This window comes from Scomber japonicus, chromosome 21 (assembly GCF_027409825.1).
Source record: "Scomber japonicus isolate fScoJap1 chromosome 21, fScoJap1.pri, whole genome shotgun sequence".
Lineage (NCBI taxonomy): Eukaryota > Metazoa > Chordata > Actinopteri > Scombriformes > Scombridae > Scomber > Scomber japonicus.
Genome location: NC_070598.1, coordinates 18,010,806 through 18,028,675, shown reverse-complemented (window position 1 = coordinate 18,028,675; position 17,870 = coordinate 18,010,806). Strand labels below are relative to the sequence as shown.

The 17,870-nt window shown below is 40.6% G+C and overlaps 1 protein-coding gene across 2 annotated transcripts in view; it reads right to left on the bottom strand.

Moving 5' to 3' along the window:
- Positions 1-10,567: 10,567 nt before the first annotated feature.
- The window catches only part of LOC128382208 (matrix metalloproteinase-16-like), an 80,206-nt gene continuing 72,903 nt past the window's right edge, over positions 10,568-17,870 (bottom strand). For both annotated transcript variants that reach the window (XM_053342194.1, XM_053342195.1), the window contains one exon: positions 10,568-14,251. In XM_053342194.1, the coding sequence (XP_053198169.1) occupies positions 13,917-14,251 (335 nt within the window). In that variant the 3' untranslated portion in view covers positions 10,568-13,916. The remainder of the gene's footprint in view (positions 14,252-17,870) is intronic.

Here is a 17,870-nt window from a genome sequence, read left to right as displayed (position 1 = left end):
GTAACGTGTTTATGTTTGATATTATAGATGTAGATGTGTTTGATTGATGCTAACAGAGTCCCATACTGTAGATCTTATCCTAATTGCTTGAGATTTTAGCAAAAATATCTGCTGAGCGAAGGGGAAAAAATTGTCTCTGGAAACAAGCAGGGGGGCCATCATGGCTGCAGCACCAAAATAAAGTCCAAGCAGGCTTCTCATATTATATTCACATGGAGGCTTGAGACAGAGCAAGGGAAAGCAAATAAGCCGGCCCGCCAGTGGGTAGCCATTCAGCCGGCCTCTCTGGACTGTTTGAAATGCGCAACACTTCCTGAGCCTGGGTTTCCACTCACTGAAAATAATCACCAAAAAAGAAAAAGAAGGGAAAATGTCTAGGGTGTGTTGATTTAGCAGATTTGTTGCTGAGTTCCTCAAAAATGGTAGAGTGTTCAACATGGAGAGATTGTCCCCTGCTGATAAAACTTTATCACTGTCACAGGAAGCTGTGATATCAGTCCAGGAAAAAATAAACATTTTTTTTTCCTCCTCTGATGTTCTCACGCTCATGTATCCACCTCTGTAAAAAGGTCAAAATGTAGACTCTTAGCAGCCATAGCCCCTGTACTATGAGTTCATGTTATAGCCAGCTTGTAGCCACACACAGGGGTGCCACCAGGGATTTTAGGCTGCACTACCTGGCACATGCCATGCCAACCCTGCACAAATGGCTGTAACTACACCTTCACAACCTAACCAACCCATTCAAAGTTTTAAAATACTCTACCTGTGCAAGCCTACAACTCTCTTGCAGTCCAATAATAACTGTACAATATTTACTGACATTGAGCTGTGACAATATAACACTGCATATAGTGGAATTCACCATTTGATGCAAGACTGACACCCTCTATAAGTAATGTGCTAAAGTCCAACTTTAACAGTCCAAATATAATCTTACAGTTAAAATGATTGAATGGAAAATTCTCTTAACATTAATGAATAACTTAAAATAATATAACTTCAGTATAAATTGACCTCTTCAATTAAAATAAATGAACATTATCATCTATAGAATTAAATAAAAAGTATGCATTCCAACTAAGTATACTTCCTATTCTTGTCATTGAAAAGGATTATTATTTACTCAGTCATATTAAGTGGCATGTTATTCAACACATAGCAGCTCTCACCTGTTTCTTTAGTGGGAGCAGGGCTGGTTCATTGTGATGGTTGGACAGAGCTGCTGTTCCTAGCACCAGGAGCAGGGACTAAAGTCAAAGTTGTTATGGGAGCAAAAGTAACGTTAGCATGTTTCATTATAGCATAAGCTTAGTTAACAGGTTTATCGCCACCACGTGTAGACTACTCCCACCTTTTTATGAAACACTGTGTGATATATTTTCGCCCTCTTAGTTCTCTCTCTTGTCTGTAATTTTTTTTTGTTCGTTTTTGGAAGCCTGGCTGTATGTTATGAAGCTGTAGAGATATTATGCTCAAGCTACGCTCCTCTTCACTCACAATTTACTGCTAGCAGGTGCCGCACCTGGTTTGAATACAGGACTGAACCATTTCATGTAAACAGAGGGGGGTTGTTTGGGCAAAAAACAGGCTTTGGATGGTTCATTTTTGCCAGACACACGAAAAAGAATCTGTTAGTTTAATTGGTACATTGTAAATAAAATATTCTTTTAATACATATTAATGATGGTATTTTATAAAAAATAAATAAAATGCCATATAAGATCCTATTAGAGGCAGGTAATTAGATATGTAATAATTACGACGTCATACTTCTTTTAAAGGGGCCTATGTCATATTGACAAAATAATAAAAGTTTGTTGGTTATTGTTAAAGAAGAGGGAGACTCTTTCCCATTGATCGGGAAAGAGTCAAAGGTCAATGACCAAGAGTTATAGAGAACATTCACATCTCATGTCAGATACTATCTTTGAACAGAGAGTGGACCTCCAGGCAGGGGTGCAAAGAAAGTATATTTACTCAAGTCCTTTTTTAATGCAGTACCCTTTCCAGGTACTTAAGTTTTTCAGTTAATGTTTTGATCTTTTTTCCTTTATACTTGACTACATTTCTGAGGGAAATGTACTTTTCAGACTACTATAGTTTTATCTGACACCTGCTCAACTCATAGCTCTACAAAAGCAGTTTCCACTTGAGGCCCCATGTCACGTTTCATCAAAGATAGAGTTCCTTGGGTTTTATTCAAATAAGTGTATGAGAGAAAAGTTAATAAAATAACTTATGTGGAAGTGTCTTGTTTTGTTTACCACTACAATAATCATCTCATGACCCCTGAGATTTATTTGGAGGGGGCCCGACCCCTAGATTGGGAACTCTAACTGTGTCTGAAGCAGATAACCTAGCTCCACCTTTACCAACTCAATCTGTAAAATGCATCTTACACATTGTTGCATCAGTATTAACAATCCATACTTTTACTTAAGTGAAGAATCTGAGTTCTGCTTCCACCGTTGCCTCCAGGTGCTCGACTGTCTGTTATGCATCAGCAATGGAAAGTGGCAAAAAACTCTAAGCTGAAATTTCACAGTGTGAAAGTAAAATGTGGATCTGAAGAAGAAAGTGTACTTCCAAAATACCTGAATGAAGGTATTCTTATTCGGAACAAATGAGTCCTTGCTGACAATATTTTTTTCCGGCTTGTTTTACAACATGTTGAAAACAGATTTCAGACTAACAGGAATCTTTTTTTTTTACAAGCTGTTGGAAGGAAAACATCAGAGTAACTGTAGCAAAGTTATCCAAGTTAATATGTGAGATCAACACAAAGCAGGTTCATTTAAATCCCCAATGTAATATGAAAAAGTACATGTGCACAAACGAATTAGATGTGAAGTGGAAAGCTGCAACCTTTTGTTGGTTTGGAGCTGAACAGCAGGTATTTGGCTCTAATGGCTGATGCATAGTAATGGACTTTCTAGCGTCTCCATTTTGAAATCTCATACATCTTCTAAAAGGTGGATATCAATCAAAGAGAAAGCTCTCACTCCCCCTCTGGAATCTGGCCTGCTAAGAAATTGTCATGAGCCACCTTTGTCATGAGACAGAGGTGGTGAAGCAGAGAGTGAGATTTGAAAGTCCTCAGGCAAATCGCTATCGAGCCTTACTTCTTTGAATGACCGCGAGACGGAGGAAGTTTTCAAGCTCAATTCTTCTTAATTTACAAGGAGACAGGTATCGACTTTTCCTCCAAAGACTGAAAAACACAAACAGCACGAAAAAAGAGCCTCCAGATAAACAAAGGTGCCTCAACAAAGGCTTTTCCTCCACAATCAAAACATATTATTTATGGTTAACCATATCTATGCCGGTCACCAGGAGTTCATAACCACGTCTTGTGAAAGAGAGAGGGGGCCTTGCATTCAGCAGCTCACCAATCAATGGTGTGATTAATGGAGCTAATTTTACCTGAACACTGTGGATCATTACTTCCTGCTCTCCACCTCCCCACCCTCCACCCCACCGTCTATATGGAAGTAAGCGTGGGTAATGTGTTTGCTTCACTAATGAGAGTCCCACAGAGATACAGAGGACAGTGGAGGGTAAAGCCATGGACGACAAGTCATCTGGGACTGCAGTCTGGCGAGCAGAGATGCTATCTGCAGCAGCCGCTGAAAGCACCGCCACGGCTTACACAGTCCTGACCTTCTCCGCAGTGTCCAGTGCTGACAATGTGTTGACTTGAAATGTTATCCTGCATACCTGTCTCATAACAATATTTCATTAGTCTGGCTTTCCAAGGATAGTTTTTCCCTCTGTCAGCTTTGTTTCACAGACTTTTCCACCATGCGGAGAATAACATTGTGGGAAAAACACAAAATCAAATGCAAGTAATTAACAAATTTAGTCCAAACTAATTGGTATTGACCTTAATAGTTTTCTGCTACTTTTGTTTTTGTTTCTTTTTGAACTCCAGACTCATTTCCGTGCAGGAATTTGCCCCCTTTAGTTGCTGCACTTGGAAAGCTTAAAGATCCCCTCCACACATGTATTAAGACATACACCATTACTCTGCTTGGAACAATTACGTACGTCTGACATATTTTTTCCAGGGGAAAAAAAGTATTGTTACCACATTGAAATCCTACTCCTTCTAGAAACTATGAATATGCAAATATGTTTAATCTCAGAAGTTAAATTGAAGTTTAGAGAAGATGTCTCTTCCTGGTATATGCACTGGAGGCCTCAAGTTTCCACATCACACTTGTGTATGTTCAATATTAAATCAGGATTGGCCCCAAAATAGTCATGCTTATACACCCACCCCTTAAAATTGGATTTTCAATGAGACTAAGGGAGTTTTTCCACTCTCAGCAGGTGAATGTGAAAACAGCCTTCTAGTATCAAACTCAAACACATACATCATTCTGCACTGTGACACTCCAACATCCAACTGTATGAACAAGAAGAAAAACTTTGTGTTTTATACTGCACATTAATGCAGTTTATATTATAATAGTGGCAGGGTTACCACTCATAATAATCAACAGGAATGTCAAAGCCTACTATTAATATTGTTATTGTAACTATTGTTGCTGTGAGGCAGATGGACACCCACCCTGAGACCCAGTTCTGGTCAAGGTTTGTTCCCGTTAAAAGGGAGTTTTTCCTTTCCACTGTTGCCAAGTGCTTACTCATGTGGGAATGTTTGGTCTCTGTAAAGTAGTCTGGACCTGCTCTATGTGAAACGTGCTCTGTAATAACTTATGTTGTAAATTGGTGCTATATAAATAAAACAATCTTAAAACTTGAGTGTTCAGGTAAGAGGTTTAGCTGGAGTCTTACATACCTGAGTGTGCAACACGTACAGAAGAAATAATGTGATACACCTCAGCCTTCACCCTCCTTGAAGTATTACATGTTTCTCTAGGGGTAAGGGAAAATTCTCAGACCTTTTGGGTTCGTGAAGCCCTTTCAAAACACAAGATGCATTGTGGTTCAGATAAGGTCAACATAAGGTCAAGGCTATTTTTTTGAGCCCTTGCAAAGTTGACATTTTGGAGATTTTCAGACCAGAGCAACAATAAGTAAACCATCTTTTGTTGACCTTAACCTTGAGCTCAGTTTCAGAGTGAAACATGGTCATAAGTGTGATGCCCTTCTCTGTGAATTGAGGTTGCATGGTTGCAGAGGCCACCTGAGACCGCCGTTTGAAATACGGCTGAAAACAAGGAACCTCCTGGGGGTGCTTTTCTCAGGACGACCCCTACAAAATATGAACTTGTGACCCATGCAGGAGAAGAGAAAAAAATACGCCCACAGGGACTCGTACAATAAATGTGCAAGGGTGACAACATGAGTCAGCCAAGCTCTATTCTCACCATTAACTACTGAACTACTGAACTGTTTCTCTTCATAAAGAGAAGCAGTGTAGTAGCACACTTTCCTGCTTTGTCTACATCCCGATTTAAAGGGATGTAGACAAAATTTAGTTCCAAAACCAGTTCTTGTTTAGATTATTTGGCTTGAAATTGACAAAATCTTACTACAAATTTTGAGTTAACATCCATTATATAAATCCATTGGTTTAGTTTGGTATGGATTCTTATACATTCAAGGAGTTGTGAGGTAAATTTTGTCCAAGCTATAGCACTCGTTGTTGTCAGCTGTACTGTTAATATATTCTGATTGTTCCAGGCCTCCTAATATGACTACTGACATTGCTGAAGGTGTTCTGTTTTTTCTATTGATTTATGACAGCTGGACTGCCATGCAAAGTTTTTCTTTTGACTCTCGGGTAACATTTTTTGTGAATGAAACTTTGCGGAAGCAGACTGGGAAGCCTTGTATAGCAATTTGATTATGCAAGCGATCAAACCTCACTAATGCGCTCATGAAAAGGGTGGCATTCATCAAGCTGAAAGCACGCAATGTCGTAGTTTAGATGCTGATTTAGTTTTTTTTCTTAATTTAGTTTTGCAATATCTCAAAACCTGGACAAAATAAACCAAACTATCTGCATGGCCAGACACCATTAGATGAAAAAATATGTTCTTTTGTAAATGTGGTGAACAGAGGCTCTAACAAAGTAAATTTAGACCCGGAATATTCTACGACTTGCCAAACTTAAAGTAAAGTAAAGTGAGATCAATATGAGTGTGTATCGACTGGGAAAATCATTATGAATGCCAGATCTGAAAATGCAGAAGAAGAAGCTTAAAGTCACGGTTTCAGTGAAAAATTCACTTTGCTTAAAAATCACTGAGATGTTTGAGCTTCACTGTGCATGAGTAGAGTTTGAGACTGATAAGCTGTTTCACATTCATCTGTTGAATGGGGAAACTTGCTTTATGCTCACCTTAAATCTCAGTTAACCTACAAGCAGGATTTGTGACATCATAACTAATTTGGAGCCAATTGTTTTGTTAAGTATATGTGATTTTAAGAATTTCTTACAAGGTAATCTAACCTATTTTTGAAGGGGAAAAAACATATTACACATAAATCATTATTTTATATGTCTAGAAACTAGAGGGGATCTTATAGACACAGTGCAACACGTGATATTTTGTGGTGTTGGTAGTAGGTATACATTTGCAAAAGTTTAGGGTACTTGTCCTCAAACTAGTAGAGCTTTTAAAGGTGAAATCAGAGTCAGTATTTAATGGATGAGCAGATGGCCTTAATGTTTCTTACCCAAAGTCTATATTATCTAAATCTCCATAGTATGATAACGCCTGCAGCTATATTCTCATCAGCCTGACTGTTGCTTGTACCATATTAGGCTCTCCATACCATTAAAACAAATTGATCCTAGGAGGGACACCACATGGTTGCTGCAGGGAGCAAGTGAAAGTACAGGAAAGAACTATACTCTTTAATATATTTAGGTCCGTTCTGTAATAAACCTCTGTGCCTTCCTGTCTCAATTCATCAGCCCCACACCACTGAAGCTAATGGTGTGAACACAGCATGCATAAGGGCCCTGCCGGAGACAGCTGGGGGAATCAGAAACTAGAAAGCTTTCAGTCAAAACATGGTGGGAAGGCTAAACAAAATGTCAGCAATTAGGGAAAAAAAGTCTAATACTGTTACAACAGTGCAGAAATACTTTCAACAAAAGCATTATGTGTCTCATTTGAGTGTCTGGAATGTACAATGTGCCCTGGGTATGTTTTCATATGCATGTAGGTGTTATTCTAAGCAGATTTCAGCGAGAAGGTGCACCGCTGCTGAAAAACCATTTGGAACCAACGATGGAAAAGATAGAAATTGGAAACAGATTACGAGCACGTCTGGTCCGAGCAGCTCGTTCAAAGCCAGCAGGCACAGAAATGGGTATTACTTTGTAGATGTAGCGTCTGGTGTATTGCAGCACAGAGGTGTCATTGATTTGTTCATTCAGTATCATTCTACATGGTGCCATGTTCCAAACGTTAGAGTTTCATCCTCCGAGTGAATTCTCCTGTCCTTACAGAAGTGGTTTATGGCTGAAGAAATATGAAGATGGTCTATTCTATGGTATGAGGAGAAAGGCTCTGTGCCTCTGAATGGACCCGAGGAAGATTGGAAGATGGCTTTCATCTGTCACACTCCAAATAGTGACAGTAACTATTCTATTTCTCAACCAAAAAAAGAAGAAAAAACCATTCCGCTGCCCTGTTCCTTTCTTTGAAGGTGTGATAGAGGATCTTTGGATGGATGTGGGAGGAATGACATTAAACTTAAAGCTGACATATGATCAAACTGCGAATATAAAACACTGGGGAGAAAACTTAACAAAAACTACATTTTAGATCCCAGGTTTTGGCTGTTTCATATTCAAATACCTGCAGAGATAAGTTTAAAGAAGTGTATCAAAAAAAAAAAAAAAGCCCAGACTTGCTTGATCACCTGTGACTTTTTCCCTGTCAGCCTGTCATGTCACAAGCGTGAGTTCAGCAGGATTTCTGCAGGGAATGGCGGTGGGTCAGGACGGTGTATGCATGAACATGAGCGTGAACAAGACAAGGACGAATGGGAACATCTTTTTAAATGTATTTATTGATCGACATAACAGATCTTCCAAAGACAGACTACAACAGAAGAACGATGCTGAGAGACATTCAGTGGAAAATGGTATTTTTAAAAAAGAAAAAAGAATAGACATTTTTTTTAAATGGGTCTTATCAAAGTGGCTGACCAAACATAATGACATGATGGGACAGGTCAATTGACAGTTTGCTAAGCCCTACCCTCCTTAGTTGTTTGATTCTTGCACAGCATATATGCAGTTTATAATCTGTATGAAATCATTGGAAACTATTTCAGACAAAATCATAATTTCTACCGTTAGCTTCATGAGATGGTCTTAAAAGTTGTCTCTGTCTGACTTTTAATGTTTCCAGCTGACTTGTTTTAAGACAAGAAACTCATAAAAAAGGGACTTAAATATATCCTAGACAAAAAGTCAGCAGTTGATAAAGTGTGATAAGGAAAACTGTCAAATCACTCAACTCATGACTCATTTCACTCTTACACAAACTTGTTTGGCTGCTTAGTTTAGACAGTTGGAAAAGACAATACTTTATTGTCCCTATGTTCAAACCGTATGCTTCACTTTTAATGTTAGCAGAGGTTTTAAGGTTGAGTAACCACTGTGTTTGGCAGACACTATCTCAGATAATAAGCTTGGGACTGCTGGTTTGTGAACTCCTGACAAATCTGCTAACGTTAGCCTAAACTCTGATAGCATACAGGCTTTCACACAGTCTAGAGAAATACTACTCAGTGGAAGTGCTAGCCTCATATGGGTCTTGGAAAAAAATATAATCTGTAACCACAAAAACGAATGTTCCCTAGTTAATGATATGCTGCTTGGCAGTAACGCTCATTTACTAATGTAGGTGGTAAGCTAGTTAGCTGGACACGCTAACAATTCTGGCTCATGTGACAGCAGGTAAACAGTTTAATTTGTTCCCTACACTTTTGTTCTTGTGGTTTTGGAAAGTCCAAAATAAAAGCAACCAACCTCATACTGCCTGAGACTTACAAGCCTAGTTACGGTTTCTAAGCTATGATTGGACAATTGCGGTTTGGTTTGCGGGTGTTAGCAGATGGTCAATTTTGACAATGAGGGAGCTTAGAAAAATGGGTGCTGAGATGTCACACACAGTACACACATTAAATGTCATCACACCTACTTTAATAAATGATCCAACAAATACAAAATAAAAAGTGGCAAGAAAAGATGTTCACAAGCTGATGGTTACAATGTTATCTCTGAATATGGATGATACACCGGCCTCCCAGCTGTGACAGACAGTGCTAGTAAGCAAGCATTCATCTCTCTAGTCTGTCTGAGCTATACGTTTTCACCTTTTTCATCCAGGCCAAGGCGACAGCTTGACCCCCGCTAACCTTCAACAAGCCCCTCTCAGCTACATCACTGTGCTGCACTAATAACCACCACCAGGACAAATGGTCCGTAACCTAAGAGGGGCCATTATAAGCAGTGCACCGTAAGGACTTGGGTTAAATGAAAATGTATTACTTCGGCTCCCCTTGTAATCACTCAAGTTTTGAGCCAATGACAGCAGGACGTGGCGGAGGAGGGCTGGCAAAAAATAGCACCGTAGAATAACAGCCCTGGTCAGAGTAGGTCAGTTTAGCACCAAATATTTTAGCATGGCAGTCTCAGAGGCTGCTGGGCCCACAGGGTTAGTCCAGGCTCCAGTAGTGAGGTTGACATGCTCACAAACACACACACACACACACACACACACACACACACACACACACACACAGATACACACACACACATTCCAGCAAGCATGCACATGATCAAGATGCAGAAAGAGATTCACTTATTATAAGCCAGACAGAGAACGAGACACACATACACACACACACACACACCCGGCAGGCAAAGCAACATGGGGTTTGTGCACTGACTTATAACTTCTTTAACACCCACACTGCACTCAACTCACTGCTTGTATCACTGCTAGAGGACTGGTACATACAGTACATCTGTAGGAAACATAAGGGAGAACACAGATAGGCACTCAAAGTCTGTACTTACAGGGACGGAGGGAGAACAGACAATGAGTAAGAGCCTCAAGAAAAAGCACCAATCTAAACACAGCTGAGCATATAATGCCTTTGTCTAAAAGTAGAGAGGCAATTTCACCACTGAACAGTCCTCCGATGAGAGCCAATGAAGTGTTATCCCTAAGAGTGTAATTTCATCACACACACACACACACACACACACACACACACAGTGACCACAGTCAGTAAACTGGCACGCCCTCGCCCTCTTTGTTGTCAGTAACTATGTCGAATGTGTCCCAGCAAAGCTAGAATAAACACCAGCGGGCCGCAGACGGCTCCTGTTTCTCATTCGATCTGCAATAAATACCAGCGCGGCACCACAGGGATTGTACATCTGAAGCTCTGATTTTTATCGTGCCACCCAAAAATATGGCAGCACACAATAACAGCGGACTGCAGGGCTCTTGGTCCCAGATCAACACATGTACAGTTTTCTCTGCATCAAACTTCGCTTTTTAAAAAAAAAATTTTTGCTTTACTGCTGCAGGCTGAGTTAAGAGAGTTCACTGCTGTTTGAGCCGATATCCTTATTTATGTCAGCTTGTTTTTTTACGACTGAAGTTGGCAGGGTACAAATACAAATCTAACCTTTAATTAAAGCTGCACATGGTAATTTTTTTTTTAAACCCGTGCTAGCATCCTGTCAGTTCAACTCAGAATAATTTGTAATAACGTTAACGGCTGGTGACATGCCCGATTTCAAGTTGCATCTTCCTGAATGTGAGCATGACACAGTAGCAGGGTGCGCATCATCTAAAAGTTAGAGACAACAAACTACTTCGAAACCACACGCTCAGCAAAACTGGATATGGGGGGGGGGGGGAGACCTGACCGCATGCACAAAAAAGCGTGGATCTGTGTCACACATACACACTCGACATACAGTACAAAAGATGAGCAGAGAGTTTGAAGGCAGCTCTTAATCATATATTGATCAATTTATTCATTCTGTCAGGACACGTTCCTCTGTTGTCCCAAAGTCTTACACAAAGAAGTCATTGTGAGATGTCCAATTTGTTTGACCAGAAAAAAAAACAAAAAAAAAAACAGGAAAGAAAGAAAAAAGAAACAGTATGTGATCATGAAAACAGACACACATTCAAAGACTGCTCGCCACAAAAGCGAGGGCGCTTAATGTTCGCTAACGGTTGGTTTGTTGGTGCATTTGAGGCCAATTGGATTAGCAAATCACTCATGAGATCTCCTGTTATTTTCCCAAATGTACCACTTAAATCTTTTTAAGGTATTTTTCTTTAAGATTTAATTGTACCTGGAGGTTGGGGGAGAAGGGGGCTGGGATACAATTTAAATAATACAAAAACAAATGAAAACAGTATTTTCAAGAGAAACTTTCCTCCTCAGCTGTTGAGGGGTCCAAAGCCACGTTGAGCAGAACCGGTTGGGTGTACAGTAAATGCTTGCATGCATGTTGACACAGGCACTGATCTTGACTTGGTGTCTCACTTTGTGGGTCCTCAGTCAGGAGACAAGAGCATTCTGGGCACTGTGAGCTCTCTCAAACAAGGCAGTCAACAGAATTATTTTTTTTAATGGTCTGTCCATTCACAAATACCACAGAGTGACCATTTCAGATGCACACTTTAACTCTTCTTGGGATTAAAAGGTCACACATTTTTTCTCACTTTTCAACATTAATGTGTCCCTCTAGTGTCTACAGACCCCACAAACTATCAGAAAAGACCATCCTCTCTCTTTCTCTCCTGCTCAATCTTTTATTAAATGTGTGTGCAAAACACTCTTTAGATTTGGCTCCCTTCATGATGTCATAAAGGGATCCGTTGAATACAGATTGCCCTCCAGCAGGCTGTTATAGTTCTGCTCACTGAAACTTACTGAATCAAATTTTTCAACAAATCTGTTGTTTGCTGCAAGAACCAACACAGCATCTTTATATCCTGTGTGTGATGGATCGATACCAGCTGTCCGTCACCCAACTTCAAACTTCGAAAACTAGCAATTTCTTATGCTCTATGAATCTTTTATGCTGTTTTACTGATTATCTATCAGATCAGTCTGTTGAACTTGGTATTAGCTTGTTGCGCAGCTAATAAGGCTAGCGATGTTAGACTAATGTTGAAGGACAGTCGAGAGAAACTGTGTAAACATTAAGGCTCATTTGGAGCCAGCTAAATAACAACAATAGTAGTTACTTAGTGTTCCTTTAATGTTAGTACTAGTGCTACTGCAGCTCTGCTACTACTGCAGCATGAATATGAATAGTATCATCAGCCCTTGGTCTCTCCTATTGTTGTCATATAATCTCACATTGTATCACAGCCAGAAAGCAGCAGCTCATTTGCATTTAAAGCTACAGACACATAAACAGCCCACGGAGAGCAGGACAGAAACAGAGGGGTATAGAGGCATGCTAGAATGCATTATCTCAGTGGTGTTTTCAGCAAAAAACTTCTGTTGAAAAGGAGAATAATACGTGACCTTCAGGGGAATATTGGCCAAGAAAATAACAATCCAATAATAAGACTCTCAAGCTCTTAATTAGCCTGATTTGTGTCGTAGGGAAATGATAAAAGTAAGTTAGACAGTAACAAATATCTTAACACACAAAATTAGTGGCTTTACTCCAGAACCTTCCAACGTACAATACATTACTCTCAATACAGGCTGACCCTACTGTATATTCTGTCCAAGAATAGCTCAGCAAGCCAGTGCTGAGAATTCTAGGTAATGTAATAAAATCCAGAAATACCAATCACAAGAAGCTTTCAATAAGCATCTTTTACAAACAAACAAAAGCGGTATACAAATAATATTAAAAAAACAACAACACCAAGTACAGCGAAACCAAGCACAAGTAGTATGATCTATAATTAAGGCGAGTTAAAATATTGCAGAATAATTTGGCCCCTGTGTCTCAAACAGACTGCCACAACAGTCAGAGCTCCCCGACTCTTAATCGCTGCAAGGATCCAGAGAAGGGAAGGAAAGATGAACTGAAGACAAAATGAAACAATAACAGCTACGAGAAAAAGAAAAGAAAAAAAAAAGTGATCCTCTTTGGAGAGAAGTTGATTTTATTTGGTTTAGTTTGGTCTCTTCCTCATGAGCGTGTTAAAGGGAACTGTGAGGACCTCCTTTATCAAAATAATTAAAATTTGAAAAAAATCAAAGAAAAAGAAATAAAAAAAGAACACAGAAGAGGGAGAGAAGATTGTTAATGTGATTAACTTGTGTTTATCTGAGACTGTTTTTTTTTCTTTTCTTTTGAGCGCAATGTGAAGCGAGAAGGGGTAGGGGGATGGGGATGTGGGGAAGCGGGGGAGGGGGCACCAAGATCAGAAAATATAAAATTGTTGTTGTATCAACACCTGATATGACAGATGAAAATGCAGTGCCCTGTGGGAAGAGTGCATGTCCCCCTGAAAGTAAGTCCTCCCCCGATTAAGAGCAAGTCGGGCAAAGACAAACGAGAGAAAAGGGGAGAGGAAGTAAAGTTTCTGAGATACAAAGAGATGCTGACCCTCCTGATTTTTTCTTTTGACTGGGACTGAAGGTCATTTTAGGCAAAGATGCCCCCAAAATGTGTCCCTCTGCTCCCCCCCTTGTTAGTGAAAAAGGCTGGGGGGTTACCAGAGTCAACTTGAAGTCCCAGAGTCGTGCCTTGTGTATGAGGGTCTGCCGACGGACTGTCCGGCTGTTTCTGCGGGTCTGAACCAACATCAGACTGCCCAAAAAGGAGGAGGCGCGGCCCGTGTGTTTTTTTTTTTTTTTTTACTAAAGATGTCCACTGCGTCACCCCCTCCTCCTCCTTATATGTGGGGGGGCTGTCATCCTGTTTTCACCAGTCTCTTCTCCCACCCTCTCCACACCCTCTCTCCTGTGTTTCAGACCCATTCCTGCATGGAGCGTTTGCAGTACAGTATGTGGCGCGGCGTACCCTTCCTCTTGAACTGTACCACGGTGTAGACCAGCACCAGCAGGCACAGCGCCAGCACGCATGGGATGACAATGGCGATGGCCTTCACCGTATTCGCCTCGTTGTCCAGCTCGATCACCACGTCCGAGTTGCCGTCGTCGACCGGCGGGCGGGCGGGGTCAATGGGCTTCAGGTCGCAGCCCATGAAGTCCTTGAGGATGGATCGTGGGTAGCCTGGTTCCACGCGGAGGAACTGGTTGTTGAACTTCCAGTACTCCTTCCCCTTGTAGAAGTAGGTGAAACCTGAAGTAGAGAAACACAAAGCAGTGAGTGCATCTCAATATGAGCTGTAGTTTTTTTTACAGAATAGCTGATCAACAGCTGTTTCTGGTTGAAAGTTTCAAGATATGAGCTCTGTTGTAACCACACCCATGGTGATGTCACAGCGTACTGACCACACCCTGGAATAGATTGGAACATCACTGCAGCAGGGTGAGAATTTAACTCAAATGAATCCAGCAGAAACAGAATTTTCACAGTGTTAGTGTCAAAATTAAAATAGAAAAATAAAGTAGTAAATATAATTAGCTTAAAGAAAGCTGTCACTTCCTCTAAAAGCAAATGAAAATGATGACACATTAATCCAAATGATGGAAGGGACACAAGTTCACCAAGTGTCTACTGGGCTAAATATATAGACTATGTTAGAGCTAGACCAATTTTAACTCATTTGCGCCATTTTTATGCATGTTTGTTTTTCATGCATTTAATGTGCGTGACAAACTGTCCAAAATGCCATCCAATAATATCTGATGAACACCTCAAAACACACCAAAAAACACTCGATTGACTTTATTTGGCAAGCAGTGTGTCCGTGTTTAAGGTTGTTAACATGTCTGCCAAGCAGGGCTGAGTTCAGCTCACTTTCAATTAGGGCAGAGTATTTTGTGTCTAATTAAAATACTGAACAAACTTTGCCTTGAGACAGCTTTCTCGTCTATCATGAGAAAAAAATAATAGCGATTGAACTGGAATCAATCTGCCGGTATGGTTAAACAAGCGCGCCTCAAATAGTTCAAATATTGAAACAATTTCAGAAATAGTCTCCGAGGCTCTGCCGTTGTTTCAGTTGCAGCTCTATTGTTCAGACGCTGAGATGTCTCCGACTGTCCCTGAAGACTAATTATATCTGGTCATAAAAGAGACAACACACCCAACCAGGAGCCAAACCCCATAGCTAATATCATATCACATAACAGCACAACAAATATCATATGGTACTTTTCAAATCACAAGAGTGACAGTTTTTCAGGTTTTTTTTAAGGGGGATGTGTAGACAATGGTCTTGGTGTCACACAAATTAATTTGTCTCCTTACACAGTGAGTCAGTGTTCATTTTTGATTCCTGCCCCAAGAGGAAAAGTGAGGGATATTTCACATGGGAACATTCGTCCTTCTGTGTTTGATTGTGAAGACGGCAATAAAAATGGTGAGAGAAGCAAAGACACACAAAGTATTTCTTTCCTCTCTGCCTCCTGCCTCCTAGAAGTTACTGTTTTCTGGGAAAATATATGCTGAGTAAACGTGAGCCTGGTTCATGTCCCAGGCTCTCCTCTTCCTCGCTGGCCCCATTTACAGAGATTAATTGAGTGCTCATAGGAAGCAACTCTAATTACCATAAAGTTTATCTGTAATTTATATTCAATATAGGTTTTTCCATGTCTGGAAAAAACTACAGCAAGCTCTTTGTGTTTAGAAAACTCAAGAGGTCATCTGATAGCTGCAAACCCAATTAAAATTTCTATCTGTGTAATAATTTGTTATTTCCAATGTTTATTGGTGTTTAAGATTAGGTTTTTGGGCTGTGTGCCTATATAACTAACATCATGACAACTAATTTAGTAGAGCATTGGAAAACTCATGAAAGCTTTCAATCAGAGAAAACCTGTCCTAAAAGTTCATTTGGGGAATTACCCTTATTGGCTGTTTTGCTTGTCATCATAACAGTCTGTAACTCTCTAAACAAGTTCTTTGCTCCATGAGGTGGTGCACAGCTCCTCCTCACAACCTAAACAATCTGTGCAACATGTTGGTACAGAGGCAATCAAGCTACTCTCATTTTTAGCTCAGCACTGTGTGATTAGCTGAAGAAATATGACCAGTCTTTGGATTTTTCCCCTGTTTCCAACCTGGCAGCAGCTTCTGCTGCAATTTTCTCCTACATTTAAAACAAATGATGCGAAAAACAGAAAGATCCAGATGAAGCAACAGATAGAACACAAACATACAGCACTGTGACAAACTGCGAGAGGTGAGACAAGCTGAGCGATTGTGGGTTAGAGCCAGGTAGACATCGTCATGGGCGCCTGGCTATGTTTTAAAATGAGGGAGCACACTTGGAAAGATATATAATTGATGGGGGGCTCTGGGCGTCATAATTTAAAACCAATTTCCTGCATTTCTACACCAATAAACCTCTTGGATTAAGTCAAAAAACAGCCACCATCACTAGTCTACATTAGTTAGATTGAGGATGCAATGAAAACCAAAAATGCATCAACAACAGTGTATAATAGGATGGATCAGGACAGGAAATGATTATCAGAATAATAAAAGGTAAAGTATGCCGCATACTAACCTAAAGACCTATTATTGGGAATTGCAAGAAAGTTTCAGAGCAACAGAGATGCAGTGTCCCTGTAACCATAGTAACCCACTCTTACTCCTGCCTGCGTATTCATGGTGTGAGAGGAGGGAGAGAGACGCTGACTGAAATTACACTGAGCAGCATACATAGAAATACATTACAATATAATAGATTTCTGTATATTTCTGGCTTTGCCCACTGATGGTCTGAATAACTCGCTGCTGCACAGTGCTGCTCTGTCTTCTCTGTCAGTGTCCTCTTTTTACACCACAATGTTACCATTCATGAATTTGTTTTTCACTGTGTAAGACAATGAATGTGTGTGAAAAGTGAGTGAGTCTCACAGTGGCAGACCTATTGATAGCGAAGTTACGCTTAAAAGAGCTGACTGTGATTTCGCTCCTTTGTTAATGTCCCATCTTCACAGCTGAGGGTTAGGGTTAGGATGAGCTTGAATAAAATCAACCTGATTGTGTATTGTGTATGATGATAAGTTTATTTTAAAATACATAAAAGTGGGCTAAAAAAAAAAAAAAAGTCTTCCCCTCTATGAATAATTGGGGTGTATTTGCTCCACTTGCTCCATTGCTCAGGGACCTATGGATATCGCCCTGGGGCCCCTATTTTGAAACGTGTTGCCTCACACACAGTATCATCGACAGCCACAGCGTAGTCAATTATGCCTGGTTATCTGGGTCAATGATATGAGCGTGCCACTTGACACACTGTCTATGCAAACAGCCAGCCTGCCAAATAAATGCAGGATGACACAAAGTAACGGAAATACATACAAGCACCCATCATTCCCTTGGATATCAATCCACCCTTCATGCTCCGGTTGATGCCCGCTCCACCTGGCCTCACCGGCAAAAACGCCCGGCTACGAATCTGGCAGCCGATCCTCCTCACAGATGGTCTGAGCATTCAACGCCACCTGTCCTGCTTTTTCCAACCTGGGTGCTGCCAAGACCAGGCCCAAGCCCACCTGGCATCATACGTCCAATGGGGAAAGGTTTTCTCCACTTCACACTACCTGACAGGCCAATGGATGAGCTCTTTCAAAGAAATAAATCCCGCCTCCCCACCCTTGGCGAGGGCCGACTGGCTTAAACCGGAATGAGCACCCAGCGGTGGTCTTGTCCTTTCTGCTTTCCACAATCCTGCTCCAACTGGGTCTTATGGCACAGTGAGCTGGATGGACTGATTATTATAACACTGGGCTTGTGAAACAATTCAAAAACCAAAAACAAAGGAATTTCTGGGCAAGTTGACCCT